This window comes from Pyrgilauda ruficollis, unplaced genomic scaffold (assembly GCF_017590135.1).
Source record: "Pyrgilauda ruficollis isolate IOZ18807 unplaced genomic scaffold, ASM1759013v1 scaffold10, whole genome shotgun sequence".
NCBI lineage: Eukaryota > Metazoa > Chordata > Aves > Passeriformes > Passeridae > Pyrgilauda > Pyrgilauda ruficollis.
The window spans coordinates 9,905,880-9,924,438 of NW_024508101.1; the positions used below are offsets into that span (position 1 = coordinate 9,905,880).

The window sequence follows — 18,559 nt, forward strand, 5'->3', positions numbered from 1 at the left end:
CTCTGCCTGCTAATGCAGCAACATCAATAAACAGTTCCTGTCTGAACTGCTGTGTCATTAGGAAAATGGGAGGAGAACAAAGTACAAATTAGCAGAAGAAAGTTTGAGAGAAGGAGAGAGATTGGAAAACAAAATCTGCAGTCGATTAAAAGCTTTGCATTTAAAGAAATCAATTGGCAGAACATTGTTTGGCCACAAGGATAGTGCAGCCCGTTCATCACTTGCTGGTTCTGTGGAAACAACATGAAATGTGGAGTCTGGACAGCAAGGGGAGACTGCTGCAGGAGAGAAAGAGCAGCCAGGCAAACACAAAACTTACCCCAACTGCCAGGAGGACTCACTGAATAATTCATGGGGAATTAAACAGTTTGATTACGCATGGGCACTGCATGTTATTATGAGGTTGATTAGGTTTTACTCCATGGAGGGTGGCTTGGCTCCATGAATGGTATGATTAATTTATTTGTTTGTTTTCTGGTCCCTCAGAGCTGTGCCACAAAGTGGCAGGTCAGAGGCACATGCCCAGCACGTGTTGTAACAATGGTGTTATCTGATGATTAGGGAATCATACAGTTCAGGGGAGGTCATACTATTGATATTCCTGGGACACCATTTCAAGCAGAGACTTCTTACTTCACAGCCTTGTAATGCACTAAAACATTGTAGACATTAACTAAAAACAGGTTCAATTATTTTTTTCTTCATTTTTTTTTCACCCTCCATTGGATACTCAACAGAAGAAAGGTCATATGGCAACTCATCCAAAGCCTGCTGATATGACTGGAAAGATGCCTAATATTTTCTGAGTGATTTGAATTAGAATTTTATTTCTTTTCCGTATGCAAATTTATGATTTTGTGTGTTCAAATCTCCTGCAGTGAGTCAGGACAGTAAATTTTACATAGCTCAGAAAGAGCAAAACCTTTGGGGATCTTCTGCTCTGTGTTTAATGGAGCAATTTCAGCACATATGTCCAACCTGGATTTCATTTGTTATATATCTGTTCAACTTTTTTCTTAATAACCAAGACCTTATAAATGTTATTCTAAATCTAACCACCCTGGGGACTTAAGTTGCTCAAGTTTTCCTTAGTCAGACCTAGAATTTTGCCCTTTAACACTGGTTTCAACAGCTGTACAACTCTTTGGTTTGTGTGGGGCCAACATGCACTAAGTTTGGCAGATCTTCATCCCCTTAGGAGAAGCCTGGTGTATTTCTGCACTAAAATAGTTCTGATAACTGGAGCTAAATGAGCCTGCTGTCAAAATACCTCAGAGGTGAAATTCAGAATGTGCTGTGAAACCGAGCTGCCTCCATGACTTGAGGCATGGAGAGAAAACAAGATCCCAGGCCAGGGCAGTCTGCCTGTCCCATCCTTCCTGGAGCAGCAGTGGGCTCCAGCACTGCAGCTCCACTGGCAGATCAGCTGAATAACCTCAGGCAGAGGAAACCAAGCCCTGCTAATAAGCTTGATGGTAGAAGTGGCCATTTTTGGCCACATCACACCTTCTTTTCCAGGGCTCCCTCTGGGATGAGGGCTGGCCCAGGTGCTGCTCCCCAGGCACTGCTCACATGGGGAGCTCTGGGGCTGAAGCAAGAGCCCAGGCTGTTGTCAGCTCCACTAAGTGTCCCTTATGCAGGAGTTTCAGATCACTGCAGGGTTGATTTCAGGGGAATGATGCCTCCACCTACATCAGACAAGGGGAAGGATTCTCCAGTGTCACATTTTATGGTATAAACCCAAGCTGACTGCTCCAGCCTAATAAGCCAGGTGTTTGGTTTTTTGTTTGGGTGTTTTCTCCCCATTATGTTGAAAGGTCTAAGGAGTCAACCTTGACAATCCAGACTCTTTTCTGCACAGAGGCAGCAGAAGGCAAATATTGGATTCCCCACAAATATTACGTGCCTTGTACTCCCCATAGGATAATTAAATATTCCAAAAACATACTTCTCTGTACATGTCTCAGCTCTAATTAAAAATTAAAAATTAACAGGCAACCCTTGTGCTTTCACAGGCTGATAGTTTGTGCAACCTTTTATTCAAACACCAAATACTTATTTATTGGGACATTGAATCCTTAGCAGCATCACCTTCAATATCCAATTATTTTGCTGCTATCCACTATGTCCTACACTATTATTTTGAGTGAGTTTATCTCCAAACAGAACACACTCCCTCCCTGCAAATTCACTTTCTAAGCAGCCAGCTGGGAGCTGTGTTTCCTTGAAGATTCATTTTCTCTTAAGTGAATTGGATGCAGAACAGATTTAGGCTGGTTTGTAACAGGCTGCCTTCTGCAACAGTGTCAGCAGCTTCACCAGAGATCTCTGCAGCCTTTCTGTGCTGCATGTCACCATTTGTATCCTGGAGGGAGCCTACATCCTAGCCTGGGGAGCCAGGGAATGCCCAGAATAAGGCACCAAGGGAATTAAGGCTCATGTACTCCCTGCCCTCATTCCCTGTCACGCTGTGACAGCCTCTTCCCCAAATGAGTTGCTGGGTAACACGACAGGATGGTAAATTCATGAGCTGGTCAGTTTTTAAGAAAATAACTCCTGTGGTTATGGAAATCTGCTCTCTGTTATCAGAGGGGTTCTAGCTAGGGAATCATCTGAGCTGCATCCACTGGAGCTGGCAGGACAGTTGAGCTGCTTTCCAATCACTGCCTGAGGAGTGCTGCTCCTCTCCTAATACTCTGAGCACACAGGTGAAATTTAAACCACTGGAGCGCTTTCCTGTACAGGAGGAGAGATTCCAAGACAGTATCTCAGTGGAAAAGTCACCAAGGATTAACTGTTTTTTCATCAATAATTGTTTTTATTTTTTCTGACCTGATTCTTGTAACTAATCCTTTTTGAACTTAAAAATATATTAAACAACAACAGAAAGTACAAAAATCCAATGTTTTGCTTCCTTTCCTTTAAGTAGTTTTTCTTTCTCATAATCCAGGTATTTTTAGAACCCCATGTAAATACCATTACAGCTGTATCATTCCTGTATATGTTGTACAGCCACATGTATACACACAACTAATCAGCTTCTCTTTCTGTTTTAATCCATTTTTCTCTAATGCAAATTAAATCCTGTCCTCTGCATGTTAACTATTCAGTTAAGATTTCCTAAACAGTGTCTCTGATTTTTAATTATGCAATATTAAGTTAACAGAGAATTATTCAGATTCCTACACTGATGCTTTCCAAGGATGTTGTCATTTCATTCTTGTCCTGCCTAGGAAGGCAGTATTTCATCCTCAAAACAAACATCCAGCACATCTCACTCCATCTATCTCTTTCTTTCTTTCTCACTTTTCTTTTGTTTTCAATAATGACACACTCCTTTCTTTTAAGGGTGTATGAACCTGTACATCCTATGATAAGTCTTTGGAAGGACACTGAACTGTGAAGCTGGGTATTGTAGGGAATAAGAGGCATTTGTATATATTGACTAACACAGATTCCTTGTAAAAATAAATCTAAAATAAAGATGTTGACACAATATATTTTTCACAAACAGACCTGATTTCCATCCCCTATCCCCTTGCTAAATTTAGGATAAATTGTTTCAGAATGGCAATATTGATTTATTTTGCTTACCTGCTTCTCCATGTCCAGAAATAAAATATTCCAAGAACACAAGCAGCATGATGCCTTTATGCTGCATGGCTGTCAGTAAAATATTTGTCCTCAGTGAAGCAAAAAAGACCTGCAGTAATCTACAGGTTTGCTGCTTGCATGGCTTTTCTGTGTTTTCTTTCTTGCTGCTCACCTTCCCCACGGTGTAGGGGTCAAGGCTGCTGTCTCATTCTTCTCGTTCTCGTTTGGGTCCAGAGGTGGTCTGGTTTTTTGTCAGGGCTCAGATGCCTTCTGGGTGTCACCCATACATTGCTTCCAATAAATAAATAAATAAATAGCGAGGTGTTTCCGTGCCTTTACCCCCCTCCATGCAGCGGGCAGGGGCCGCTCACATCTCTGACGCAGCCCCTCGGACGCACCATCGGGGGCTGATGCGAGGCGGGGAGCTCTGCTCGGCTCTGCGGTCCTTGGCGCTCCTTCGGATGCTATTTCGAAACTTTCATTCCTGCTCCTCGCTTTTGGTGGAGCTGCGGCTCGGCCGTGCCCGGCTTGGCCCTGGCAGCCCTGCCTGGCCCGCGGCAGCTCCCGCAGCCCGCTGCTCCCCGGGGCGGCGAGGGGCTGCGGGCAGCCCGGACCCCAACCCGGCTTTGTTAGGAGGTGCCCCCCGCTGCCTTCTCCGCCTTTGCTCCCTGCAGCGTGGGGTCATAAGAAGAAGAGTTGGCTTTGGTCCCTGAGAGATGATGAGAAGCAAGTGCTTTCTTGGCTCTTCTCTCTTTTTTATTTTGGTTTGTTTTATTTTATTTTATTTCCCTCCTCCCTCCGCTGTCACGGAAGCCGCTTCTCCCCCACCTCCGAGGGATTTGCTTCACACAGCGAGCGCCAGGGGAGTGGAAAACAAACGCAGCGCCAGCTCTGCGGGGCCGGTGCCCGGGCACTCCCGGTCCGCGCTGCCGGCAGGGACCGGCCGGGATGGAGCGCGCTGCCCAGCGCCAGAGCAGAGCGGGGAAAGGGAGAGGGGCTGGGGAATCCCTCCTGCCCCTGCCTCAGCAGGGCAGGGCTCAGGGCGCGGGTCCTGCCCTTCCGAGGGCGGGTTAGTTATCTGCAAGTTCTCGGCTCCCTTCAGCCTCTATCTAGCACATCTCTCCGTCCTAACCGGGCACTTTTGCTCAGTTCTCCTCCTCTCCGGTCCTGTCTGGCTGCAAAGGGGATTATTAAAACATGTGATCTTTTTCCTGGGCTTTATATGTGCGGGGTTTTTGTTGTTGTTGTTGTTTTGTTTGTTTGTTTGTTTTTTCCTGCCTTAATTTAATTTTTTTAAGGTCGGTTCCGCACCTCCTCTCGGCTGGGCCGGTCCTGGCAGGGCTCGGCTGCGGGCGTTGTTTTCCAGCCTCTCCTCCCGCAGCACTGCGTGCGTGTTTCCCGGAGCGTGTCCGTGTGTGCGCGCAGGCGGGGGCGCGTCCGCGTCCGTCTGTCCCTGCAGCACCCTCTGCCAGCCCGGCCGGCACATGACACTGCCCCGGCACCCCGGCACGGCCGCTCGCTGCGGTGGCACTCCGCTCCAGGCTGGGACGAGCCGGGCAGCGAGGGGGCTGGCGGCTGCCCAGAGCTGGAGCAGAATCCCAGTTGTTTAGGAAGACGTAAAATGTATGCAAAGAAAACTCTAAAATGTACCTTGATTGGAATATTCCTAAAATCATAGAATAGGCTGGACTGGAAGGGACCCTCAAGAGTCATTGTGTGCAACTCTTAGTCCTGCACAGGACATCCCCAAGAGTCACACCCTGTGCCTGAGAGCATTGGCCAAACACTTCCTGAACTGTGCCAGGCTTGGTGCTGTGACCACTTCCCAGCCGGGGTCGGTGAAAAGCCCAGGACACAAACCCAGGGACACGGAGACACCCCAGTGTGTGGCAATCAGGGGGTGAAAGTGTCCAGCCTGAGAAAACTTCCTATTTCAGGGTGGGAGTTCCCCACATTTTTGTTCTCTCCTTCTCCAGGTTTGTCACCAGTATAACGCCATTAACTTCTGTTGGTGCCATGGGGGAAGCAGGTCTGATGGGAATGCAAACGCAGACAGGGTTATTCTTGTGCCCCTGTGTGTGCAGGATCAGACCTTAAAGGGATTTGAAGAATGTAGGTCGAACAAAGAAGCATAAGGAAAGATTTATTTCCCTTTGGGATGGGAATGTTTATGTAAGGCAGGGTTATCTGGCTAGATTTTGGGGTAGAATTTTCTGACTTCACCCGTCTTTTTTTTTTTTTTTAATATGAAAACTCAGTAGAAATCTTTAAAATATAGAGGCTTTTCTGTCTCCTTTTTGTCTTTGTCTTGTGTTTGAAAGCAGCTAAAATACTGTATAATTACAAAACAAAATTCTCTTGCTGTAAAATGACATTATCCTTCAGAGAGTCTGAGTCTGCTGTGTGCTCAACTCCCCTGGGATGCTCTGAGTTCTTTCAACTTGAGCATCTTCACTGGGAGCTGGGGATGTGCAGGATGTCCTAGAGCTAAAGCGGATCTGACATTAATGAGAGGCTGTCATTTAATAATTGTGCTTTGTTGTCACTGCTTGTTGATTGCTGCCTTTGTGGGGAAATACTGTATTTTTTCATTTGCAGGTTTTAGGCTCAATTCTAACTGAATTGCTTTGCCCAGTTAATTTCACCTGGCTTAAAATGTGGCACTTGTGGTTCAATGAATGTAATAAAGGTCAAGAAGCTTCTGTATAATTTAAACAACAAGCCAGAATGGAGAGCAAAGTTCACATTGCACTGTTAAGTGGAAAATCAAAGTTAAATACATTCATTTACTTGTGATGCCTGGATGGCAGTACAAGACTTTCTAGTTGTTGTTGACTGTAGGGTATAAAAGTGACATAGGACTGAAAGCCTTCATTATTCCTCCCAATTATTGCCTGTCTTGAGAAATCCACTTCCAGTGCTAATGAGTACATTTCCAGTTGAATGCTATGAAAATCCATTCATGCCTGTGAGCTAAGAGAAGCTAACACCTAAGATGGAAATTTTGCTGTTATAATGACCACTGCTGTCGTCTAGAAGATGAATTGGTGAGATCTGAGGAAGTGCCCACACCAAGGAGTGTTAAACAGAGAATGTCCATCTTAAGTGAACAGTGTGTATGAACAGTGATGTGAATAATCCTTAACTTTCATTAGTTCCTAAGCTATAGCAACATAAATGAACAATTCTTGATGTCTCAGTCAATATTCCTGCTCCAGACCACGATTCCCACGTGAACATTGGGGGGATCAGGTTATTTGGAAGGTGACTGAATTTGCTCTGGTGCCTTAGCACAGCACCAGTTGACAAAGCACCCAGAGAATAATCAAACTGTGAATCATTCATTTTGGGGGAGGAGGGAAGAGCCAATGGCATGGCACAGAGCAGGGAGGTGTGTCACCTGTACCACCTGCCCTCTCAGCCTGACAGCCCTGGTGCCAAAGCCAGAGGACAGTCTGTCCTCTTGGACGTCCCCTGGAGTGGTGGCACATTTGAATCGTGCAGCATCTTGACTTCCTGCAACCTTTCTTGTACCTCCCTTTCCTCATACCTCTCCAGTTTGCCTTGCCTTTCCTCCTGCTATTTCCTCAGCAGCTATGACCAGCCTGAAGGAAATCTGTCGTGGCCTTCCTCTAAACCCCCTGCCTGAAAACAAAGGTCGGAGAAAAGGAATACCCCACGCACCCGTGAGAACACCCAATCTCACTGCCCAGGAAAAAAAGGTAACGTGGGCTTTCACAGGCCCTCATTTCTCTTCCTTTCAGATAAAGGCAGCTTGGGGCAGCAAACCTGATTGCCTCAAATGCTTTTCTGAATGGGAAGCTAACTTTGTGTGAAATGTATTTCCTTGGTGTTATACTTCACTCTGTAACGGGACAAAGGGCTGGAAGCTCTTCTCTTCGCTTCCTTTTTTCCTCCTCCAGAATAATTGGGTTGGTATGAGGAAGATTTTCTGCACAGCACCTTCCATGACTTTAAATGGCTAAACAAGAAGCATTAGACTTCAATGCTGTCAATCCAGCATTGTTTCTCAGAGGTGGAATTCAGAATGCTGTTGCCAAACCCTTGCATATGTATGTGAGTGAAAGCTAACCCCTCCAATACAATAAACATCAAAGGTGATGAATCAGCATCATGGTAGCAGCTACACATCTGTATATTTGCACAAAACCCCAAAAATTTCTTATTTTATACAGAAGTCTGGGCATGTATTTCAGTTGAGTTTGTAGGGAGTTAATTATTTGTCTTTAGTTGCGTAATTATTTTCCTGTCTCTTTTTGTTTAAATAGTCTTCGTACACACCAAAGTAATGGTTGCATTATTTCATGTTCAAGACTAAAAAAATCAGCAGCAGAAAATAATGGCCAATGGGTGGAGCTGCTTAGGAATTTGTGTGGGAGAGGACAAGGTGGGTTCCTTAGCTTGGAAGTCTGTGCTTCATCACACATAACATCACTTACACTGAGACATTCTGGTCAGAGCACAGAAGTTCCTTCCCCAATAACAACTTGCACACAACTTCCTTGCCTTCGTGGGAGTTCCCCACTGGCATCAGCAGTCAAATTCTTTCAAAGTCACTTCCACAAACAGAGGAGAGTCTAGTCAAAGAGTAGAAAGAGGAACAGCTGTGAGATATCCAAAGAGGATTTACTTCAATGTCAGGAGCATTCATGGCTGAGGCATCCTGTCTGTGCCTGGGACAGTTCAGACCCATGGAAATGTGTTTAATAAGTGTGCAGAAGGGCTGTGGTGATGGCTGTGAAGATAAAAGAGTGGGGAGTGAGTTTCAAGGCATGTCAGAACATTGCCAATCATCTCTGTTTTATTCCTTGCCTTTCCTAAATCCCTTTTCCCCAGAAGCATGATATAGCAGAAAGGAGTCCCAATTTCAGGAGATGGTGTCTCTCAAGAGGATGCCAAACCTTTCTCTCTAACCTGTGGAGGGGAAGGCAATGACAAGGTCTTCCCTCCCTATACAGAAACTGGAATAGTTTCCTGCCTCCTTTAAGGTTTGGAGCAGCGGACTGATTTTCTGCCCCCAGCTGTGTAACATCCATCTCTCATCTCTCCATTTTACCTAGTGCATGTGATAAAAGGTCATGCTAGTTGGGTATTTCATTAGACTATTAGAGGTTTTAAGGCTTTATGGTTAGTCCTCCACCTTAAACTCTTAAGAGAATTAGAGGCTCAGCTGGTATTTTTTCCATATCTGAAAAGTCAAATGTCTTTTTTAAAGAAGTGCTCCATGCTTAGAAAAGCATGTAGATGGAAGATTGTCTGTCTGTCAGGTTTTTTTAAGTCATCTTGAGACAGGCTTCCAGATGTGGCTGACAGTGTGTAATGCTGAACAAATTATAAGACTTGTCTTTATATATGGCTTCGTGTTCACTTTCTAATTGAAATATTCAGGGGAAGCTTTGACAGAAGTGAAGTTAATAATGCTCTGCTGATTTCCTCTGGATTTCTCTCTCTTTTCATATGCCTTCATTCCAGTTTTAGTTCTTGTTACAATAATAAACCTTACCACTGCCAATGTTTTATTTTCTTGGGCCTCCTTTTTGTGGTTATAACAGAAATCCTGTAAGTGAGATTTATAAAGAACTGTGTGTTTTGGGACTTGCTGAAGAAGTATCTAATTCTTCCTATCATACCAGCTTTAATCTTCTTGGATAAATTGAGCCATATCTCAGAACTGATTCTGATTATATGTTTCCTGAATTCTCTTCCTTCAGCATTCTTTGCCTGAGGCCTGAAACAGCCACATCCTCTCTCTTTCCCTCCCTCCACAGCTCAGGAAACCCTAGCTTTCTGTTTCTCAGCATCTGTATCTTAATGTAAATATGCCTCAAACAAACTACCCTTAAAATCTAGGTGTGGTGTGTGCTCTGCAGAACAAGGATGTTGCATGCTTTGTACTCACTGACATTCCAATAAAGCTGGGGCAACTTGGAAAGAATGGGCACTTCGTGTTGCTCAGGATCAGGAAAAATGGTATGGCTTTATCCAGACAGGAATTCCCTTATGGATCTTAGTGCCAAGTCATTTACAGTCTCCCTGCTACCCAGCAGGATCCTCTCTCCCCTGATGGCAGTGTCTTGTGTTTCTGGGGCGGCGCTGAGGTCAGTAATGGCCCTTGATGACCCTGAGGAGCCTCTCCTGAGGTCTCCTCCCACGCCCTCTGCCCATGGGCTCGGGGGCTCCATTTAGGCTGAGGCCTGGGGGTTAAGTTCAGCTATGCTGGAGCTGTCTTTGGTTGTGTTCAGGGTGTCCGTGCACTCAGCCATGGCCCTCCTGGGTCTGCTCTCCCTCCTGTGGGCTGACATCCCACTCTGAACCTGCCTGGGGATCTCTGTGCTCCATCTCTCCATGGTAACATCACCAGACCTGGACCTGCAGGTCAGCCTGGTCTTGCCTGGTGACCAGGACTGCTGGTGGAACCTGGCTGCCATCCCTGGGCTGCTCTGCTCTCCTCCCTCAGCTAGCACAAGGTGGGTGAGTGCCTGCCCTGGCTGTGCTGGCTCTGCTTGGCTCCCTCTGCCTTGGGGAGAAGCTGGGACCTCCTGCTTGGGCACGTCTCAAGGCGAGGAGCTGAAAACCAGAGCCTGAAAACTCATGCAGCACCTGAAGGTGCTCTTCAGCCTTCTGGTGAGGAAATGACCAGAATGTTTGACCTCTATGATTTCTTTGCACATCCAGAAATGAGGCTACTTCAACAAGTTCATGTGTGGTTTGGGAAGGATGATGTACTAGCTCCTGTTTTGGGTGATAAAGAACTTGGTCAAACTTTCACAGCCATTTATGGCAATGTCCAGTAAGAAATCTCCATGTTTACTTCCCAGCTGAGCTGATTGAAACAGGGACCTGTCAGGCATAAAAGTAATAAAGAAACAATCTTACTTGCTGCTCAGAGAATAGTGCCACCAAAGATCTGGGTCAATAATCAGGCAGAAGATTACAGGTGGGAGGAAGAACCATCTCCCCTGGAAAAGGGGCAGAACTGGAATGAAATTGTAGAGTTAAACCAGTCACTTCCTCTCCTTGTGCTTCCCTTTCCCTCAGTAAACAGGGACTGCAGCCCTTAATGCTTGAGTGTCTCAAGGGTCTTCAATTGGAAGTCCTGATGAACCATTTCAGAAAATGGAAATGAATGACATTCCCTCTGAAGAGGCTTCCTTTTGGCTCTTCAACAAACACCAATTAACAAACAGGCTGGTTTACTTGATTTCTCAAGAGAATACCCCAGCAAAGAAATTTACAGCTGATTGATTGGATTACATGTGCTGCCTTGATTATATTTTACCATAGAGAGGTCTAAATCTTGATTAAATAGCAGTAGAATCCTGTTATAATTTAAAAATTCTAGGGAGTATATAAAAAAAAGACACCTTAATAGTGATTAGAGCTTAAACACAAGACCCAAATGTTAGATCCAGCTGGCAGATTTAAGAGGAAGACTTTTCATTTGCTTACATTGCGCAGAGTTGAATTAAATCAGTAACTCAGCAAATTCAGAGCAGATAATTTTTAAAACAGCCTATGGAACTCAGGAGTATAACTGCAAATAATATTTTTGACACCAGTGAACTCTGGACCTGCTTTTTCAGAGGAACTGAGCGTGTGCAGCTTAAGCTTCTGTCAATGGAACTTATGAAAAGGAAGAACACCTAAATATCAAATGCAAAAAAATATTCCGAGTGCAATGTGTCAGAGGTAAATAAATCCTTCTAAAAGGCTAGGATTATGGTTTTTTATGGTGCTTTAATGAAATATATTGTCTTCCTACAAAAGCATAATGATCAGCCTATTTAAATTTCTTCCTTGAGTGTCTTTTTCAGATTATTCAGTTTATTTCTCAATAATGAATATGTAAATTTTTCCCAATGCACATGGCCACTGCCCTTTCATAAAACAGTCAGGTTTCATCTAAGCAGTTTTGAACACGCTGGCTCTTTTACTGAGAGATTGTTTCACAACATCTTAATTTTAATTCTTCTAATTTCAAAGCTACATTTTTTACAGGTAATTCACAGCTATTTATTCCTTTCCAGCATTTCCCTGAAGCTTCTTCTTGCTTTGTCATTCATCCTGCAGTGAGACAGCAATCAAATATCACCTTTGTTCTATTCAGCTAAACAAGCCATAGTCTTAATCCTCTTCTATAAGACCTCTATTGTCTGTGCAAGGTGCCTTTCCCACATTTCATCTAGCATTCAGGTTCATGTTTCATTAATGTTTGCATCATCAAAATTCAGGCTTCTCATAATGTGTAACATTAATAGGATAGAGGCTCAGTCTAAGTGAATTTATTTGAAAATCAAACCAGATTTTTCTTGCTTGAATTAAATGGTGAAGAAAAATATTTGCCCATCAGTTTCCGTTTAATGCAAATAATATATTGATCAGTGACTGTGGGTGATCCTTGCCACAATGGAAGCCTTATAGTTCTCTGTCGTTCTCAAAGGCAGCCAAAATACCAGTGTTTACCTGTGGGTTTTAGGGGTGCAGGTGATTTTAATTTGCTTTAGAAATGTCTCATATCTAGAACCCCCTGTGATGGCTGCTCACCTCTGAGACTGACTTTGGAAATCCCTTTGTATTTTGTCATTGTGTGAATATAGGTGGGATTTTTGTGTTTATTAATAGCATGCCCTTGAAAATTACTGCTTATCTAACTAGAGAAGAATGAAGTGGTATTAGAAGATGGAATTTGCATTTTCTCATCTGGTAAATAGGTTTCCCCCCCTCACCATTCTCTGTGTGGAATAGCAATTCTAATTTGTAGGATTTTACTGGTCTGATCCTCAGGTGGTGTAAATCAGCAGAGCCTCACTGATCTTGAAGCTGTATGCCTGCTCAGGAGCAGGTGTGCCCACAAAAACCTCTCTCAGGACGAGACATTTTAGTTTTATTGTTCCTTTTGCTCCAAGGGATGTGAGACCAGAGTGCTCAGAGGAAGGGGCTGAAGCTCCAACCATCACAGCCAGACCAAGGACAGGGTGATTAAGGAGTTTTGTTGCTGAGCTGAGGGTTTTGTGGAGCTTTTTAGCATTGCTTACCAGGGTGGCTGGGGATGATAATTACACTGGGTGTTTCTAGATGCTTTTGCTCAGGGTATTCTGCACTACAGCCCCCCCTTCACCCCTCCAGGAGGCACTTGCTTCCACAAATGAACTTAGGAGTCACAAAATCTCTACTCAGCCCTCTCAAAAACCGAGCTGCTACCAGATTCGGAAGCAAACTTGATACCTTTCTATCTTTTCCACAGCCATTAAAAAATCAGCCAAAGGAAGATATGAAATTCCATATGATTTGTGAATCTTTTCATCTAAAAGTCCTTTGGATGGTGTTGTCATTTGCCAGGGAACTTATAAGATCTTTGCATGAAACTGGCTATTTAAAGATGACAAAATCTTTGTTCTCATTATGGTTTTAATCAAATGAAACACAGAATACAGAGACATGCCTTAACAGGCTGTTACTAAAGATAGTGATTTATTTATGGGTTCTTTCATCCAAAAGGACATATTGTACTTTGCAAACCATGGCTAATGTCTTTGAAGGCAATAGGGAGTGTGAGCCACGTAGTATCATCTGCAGGATTTAGCGGAGTGCCTAGTAATCACTTTGGCTAATTTGGAAGTGATACATGTAACATCAATAAAATAATGTAACCCAACACCCTCTGCAATACATTAGGATGCTAAATGGAGTGAATCTGCAGTAAAACTTAGCCCACAAACATCTTCATCTGGGAGTATGTCACATAACTCTGGACTAAGGTCTTGTTTTGAATAGGAAGTACAGTAGGATCTTCAGTGTCTTGGAGTTAGGGACTTAGTTTTAAGGATTTCTAAACAATGTTTCCTTGATAGTTCAGTGCCCCTGGCGCTGTGAGAGAGAATTCGTCCTTGTCTGATATTGATAAGATTGAGCACTACTTCCCAAACCCCCAAGGGCTCTCCAGGCAGATTTGGGGAGGCAGGTGGGATGGGGATGGTTAGATGTTTACCCCAACTGAACCCACAAGATGCAGGTAGAAACACTGCAGTAGGGAAGCAGGAATGAAGCTCCCTGGTGTGAGCTTAGCCTTTTGAATTGCATTGTCCTTGCAACAGCTTAGGCAAGCTTCCAGCTGAGCCTGGTCAAAGTTCAGGGCCACCCACTTACCTCCATTTCTCTTGTACCTCGTTTTTCTCCCCTGTTTATTTTTGTGTGTGTGTTTTTTGGCAGCTGGCTCTGCGCAATGCCTTGCGTTATTTCCCACCTGAAATCCAAAAGAAGCTGGCGCTGGAATTTGCTGAAGAGCTCAGGCTGTATGGCCACATCTATATGTACAGATTCTGCCCAGATATTGAGATGAGGTGAGGACTGGATGGTTCATGTTGTATTAGCTGCCATTTTCTTGCCAGCTTTCACCTGTGGAACTGACCTTTAAAGAGTGGCCTTGGTGCATCCTAATTTGCCTCTTGTAGAAGTTTTCACAACATAGTAATGAAGCTCATCTCCTGATAATTTGGATTTTCTGTGTACTGCAGTGATTTCATTTCCAGGGAGGGTTACTGTGTGTTTTGGGATGCTCCATGGGACTGGGAGGGAAGCAGAGTGTCCCTCTGGGACAGGCTGTGGTGGGCCTGGCAGTCTCACTGCTGGGGAGCTCAGTCAGCACAGGTGAGGGACTGAGCCTGGCTGTGTGTGTGGCTCAAACCCAGCTTTGCCCCACACAGGGATCCCAAATGCTCTGCCCCGTGGCAGGGCTTGGTTTCCAGGGGCCAGCCATTACTCAGAGACCTCCAATGACCACCCTGACAGGAAACCTGCAGTAGTTCTGAGCTGGGCAAGTCAAGTCCCAGGTGAACCAAGGAGTAAAACCAAGTGAGTGGCTGGTTGGTTGGGCATGCTCTCAGAGCAGAGGAAGCTCTCTGGGCTTGAAAAGTAAGGCAGTACATTTTTTCCATTGGAACCTTTAGGTGACCCTGGTGTGTAATAAGCTGTGCCTGTTGGTCTTGGACCATCACTTCATTCTAGGGCTGCTGGGTCTAATGTTTGTGAAGCAGAACAGATTTAGTGAGGGCTGCCAGGGGCTAGCTGCTTTTTTTAGACTGATTGATTCCTTTTTGCATCAGCAGGGGCCTGGTTAATGTCCATAGAGAAATCTGAATAAAGCAATAGAAAGCACTCTGATTTCCACAGACAACCATGTTTCTATGCTGTTCATATTAGCCTGGAGTCAGCTATTGCAGAATTCAGCTAAGGAGTGGAGAAATAGAAGACTATTGAAAGGTTTTGCAGAGCTGGACTTCAGAGGACCCTGTACTAAACTACAGATGGTGACACCTTCCAAGTCGGCTTGGATGAAACAGTCCAGCAGCTTGTTTCCATCACTGGCATCAGGGATTCTTTGATAACTTCAAGTATTTTTTATTTTCTGATCATTTCACTGATCATTTTCTAATAGATTGTTGCAGTCTCACAATGAGAAAATGCCTTTTGATCTCTGTAGTCTGAGAGTATTTGATTTTTGTTTTCTATGTCCCAGGGACCATGGCTTCGTTCCGTTTAAGTTCCTGTGCCAGAGCACTCAACTGATGTTGGGTTTCTTATGTTCTGAGCAATATTATGTGTAAATATCTCCTCTTGATGAATTGGTATCATTCCACAGAAATGCTCTTTTATCAAGTTTAGAACAGCAAAAATCCCTAATAAAAAAAGCATAGTGGAAAAACTCAAAGGCTTTCCCTCCTGGTTTGGCAATAACTACAAGGCATTTCTTTTAGTATCCTGGTGTAAAAAGCCAGGATAAAGTGCATGGGATCATGGCAGGAGCCCATTTGCTGAATCTGTGGAATATGCATTCCAGATCTTGGCTCATGAGCTGGGCAGTGGACGTCCAATTATTTTTTTTTGTTGTTGGCACACTTCAGCCTGACCTTTTCAGTGTAACTTTCCCTGCACAAAGCAAGTGTCCAGCCATTGGATATCTAAGGTCCAATAAAAGGAAGATCATTTAGAAACCATGCCAAAAGATCCTGTCCCTCTTTAGGAATTTTCAGCCTTGGTGTTGCTTACAAAAAAGGAAGGACTAAAACTCCTGACCAGTGGTTCTACTTCCTTCAGGTGTCGGACCTTAGAGGCCTCAGCACATTTGTACTAAAACCTGTGCAGACACACCAAAGGAGCTGTCCCTGCCCTAAACAGCTACAGTATAAATCCAAGAGTAGAAGTTTTAGAGCAATTTGTTACACAAACAGATGGTGGAGGAGAAGATAACAGTGAGATGATCACAGCAGGTGCATTAAGGGCATCAGTGCCAGGCCACCTGGGCTGGGATAACTTTGGGACTGTTTCCCACGCCTCACCTCTCAGCTTGTGGATGAAGTGCATTGTAGTGGAAAGGCCCATATTCCTCCTAGGTTGTTCAGTTTTTGAGAGTTTCTTGGAGTCTGAAACTCAAGCTGTTTTTTTCTTAGATACAATCTTAAATAGCAGGAGTGGATGAGCCTGGAGGCAGCTTCCAGTGGTGCTGCTTTCCTTGGCACTGCAGGTCGTGGCTGCTTGGCCGGGCAACTGCTGCAGAGGCCACTTCCACCACCCCTGAAAGAAATGCAGTTAAAAAGCCATGAGCATTCTTGGCCACCACATTTATCAATTGTGATTAAAGAATTCAGCAAATGATAAGCTAAATGCAATTTCTTGGTTTTGCTTAGTTCTGATAATGGCTATAATGTGCTTTGCCTGTTAAGGTCCATATGTAACTTCAGAGCTGTGCTTTCTTTTCTTTACTCTTTCCCCCTGAATAAAAGCCTGCAACCCAGACAAGTTTGAGTATCCTTGGCGTGCAGAGATATTTGTGTGGGGTGTGTTGTTCTGGTTGCTCTTGTGAGCTAGAGTGTTTCTTCTAAATTTTTGTGCCTACCCTTTCAGAGCATACCCCATAGGAGAATACCCTTGCAAGACCAAGTCAGCTGCTGCCATCATGCTGATGATCATGAATAATCTGGATCCCTCCGTGGCTCAGGTAAGGTAGAGCAAAAGGAATCTGGATTCATAGGCAGCAGCAAATTGGCAAAATACTTCCTGTATGTGTTCTCACATAAATACTGAAAAATTTAGACATACAGGCACTGTATAAAAGAGCTTGGTCACTGCCTGAAACACAGAGCTCAGCTCTTGGTACATTGCTTCTACAATTTACGTTGAAAAATTAGTGTTGATGCTTCCTGTGTCTTTGGAAGCTCATCTCAGCAACAGTGTTACAGTAACAAACACTTAATTTTGAAAAATGATATAAATTTTTTGTTCTTAACTTACTGCTTTTACAAGGTTACTTCCTGATTTCAAGAACATAGAGAGTTTTGATGCAATAACCTCTAGAAAAGATTTATTACTGAGATGGCAAAAGTAGCTCAGGGGTACAGTAAAAGGTTTGGGAAAAGTGCTTGCCTTAATGTTGAATTGCCTTTTTTAGTTTCCCCAGGAGCTCGTCACTTACGGAGGAAATGGGCAGGTCTTCAGCAACTGGGCACAGGTAGGACATCGCTGGGTTTGCAATTTGCTTCACAGAGCCAGTCTCACCCTCCCCCACACACATTCTGCTTAGGCACTTTGGGATAATTCTTGGCAGTTATTGCCTTAAAATACTCCAAAACATCCTGTTTGGACAGGGGAATGCTCAGTTCTGAACTGCGTAGATGGAGAGAGCTTTATTTAGTAAGGAGAGCACAGACAGCCCAGCAGAAATCCAAACATGACACCATAAACACACCAGGCTGTGCAGGATGATAAAAGGCCAGTTCTTTGTCTTTCTTTGATGCATAGGGATGGGCCTGAGTATTCAGCACAGATAATTTTAGAGTCTAAATCTAGGAAACAAAAAAAGTGTATCCTCTATTTGTTTGTGGTGCTTTTGCAACATTGTTCACAAGTAGTGGAATAAAAAAAGGCTTTGATTGAAGAAAGTGCAATTCTGAGTCATTTTTCCAAGTAAATCAGCTTAGTTGTTGTGCTTATTTGTAAGCTTAGTTGTTGTGCTTATTTGTAAGCTTAGTTGTTGTGCTTATAGCTGTCCAGTTCATGCTGCACTGAACTATGGACATTAGCCTTTATCTTCTAAGAATAATGGCAGGTGGTTAAAAGCCTCTCTAAAATCAGAGAATGTTTTAAATTGTGTTTGAATAATCTCTGTTCTCTTAAAAAAGGTCAATAAATATGCTCATTCTAAGCGTTGCAAAATGCATGTGGGAAACGTTTTCAGGAGATCTTTGGAATCAGCAACATATTCAGAATTCTGTTTGCAGTGCAGGTCAGGAGCAGCACAGGTAGGAAGCAACATCCCCCTGGAGAGCAGCATCTCTCCTGAAGGCTGGGAAGGCCTTGAATTCTGACTGGAGCTGGCAAAAGCTGACCTAAGGAGCCAGCTTCTGTCATAAAGAATCACGTATGCACCTTGCTGTGGCTTTATCGGAATCTGCCTCTTGATTATTAAAGAGCACAAGCAAAACTAATGTGTGAATGTAGTTCCTAGCTGGGGGAGAGGAATGGATTCCTCACTGCAGCACGGGACTGAGTGACCTGGGATTTCTCCCCAGTCTGGGATTTCTCATTTGTGATTAAAGGAAAATTCATGTTTCACTTTCCTAATCTGGTAAATTTAATCTGGAAGTTAAATGGAAGCCTCATGTAGATTTTGAGAAAAAGTGTTCTGCATTTTTTTTTTTTTCAAAGAGAGGTACCATGGCAATGCTCACCATTTCTTTATTCTGTGCATTAATTAATAAATGCCAGTTAACTATTGCCTGTTACCTATGAGTGTTACAGCATTTCTGTGGTGAGCAGTGCCAGCAGTTTATATATTGGCCTTTATTGGCCTGACAATCCTTAGGCAGCTGCTGGGCTGCAAGGTGAGGTAGAAGTGCTGCCAAAGTCAGAAATATTCTTTTCTCTTGCTCTCATCCAAGCCAGTCCTATG

The 18,559-nt window shown here is 43.9% G+C and overlaps 2 protein-coding genes across 2 annotated transcripts in view; one reads left to right on the top strand and one right to left on the bottom strand.

Annotated features, from left to right (window-relative positions):
• Nucleotides 1–4,437, bottom strand: part of LOC121352446 (netrin-4-like) — a 45,412-nt gene extending 40,975 nt beyond the window's left edge. Inside the window, exon 1 of the mRNA XM_041465399.1 lies at nucleotides 3,595–4,437. Within this exon, the coding sequence (XP_041321333.1) occupies nucleotides 3,595–3,661 (67 nt within the window). The 5' untranslated portion in view covers nucleotides 3,662–4,437. The remainder of the gene's footprint in view (nucleotides 1–3,594) is intronic.
• Nucleotides 4,438–13,621: 9,184 nt separating this feature from the next.
• The window catches only part of UROC1 (urocanate hydratase 1), a 30,348-nt gene continuing 25,410 nt past the window's right edge, over nucleotides 13,622–18,559 (top strand). The window contains exons 1-4 of the mRNA XM_041462427.1: nucleotides 13,622–13,627; nucleotides 13,825–13,955; nucleotides 16,516–16,609; nucleotides 17,060–17,119. Coding sequence (XP_041318361.1) covers nucleotides 13,622–13,627; nucleotides 13,825–13,955; nucleotides 16,516–16,609; nucleotides 17,060–17,119 — 291 coding nt within the window. The remainder of the gene's footprint in view (nucleotides 13,628–13,824; nucleotides 13,956–16,515; nucleotides 16,610–17,059; nucleotides 17,120–18,559) is intronic.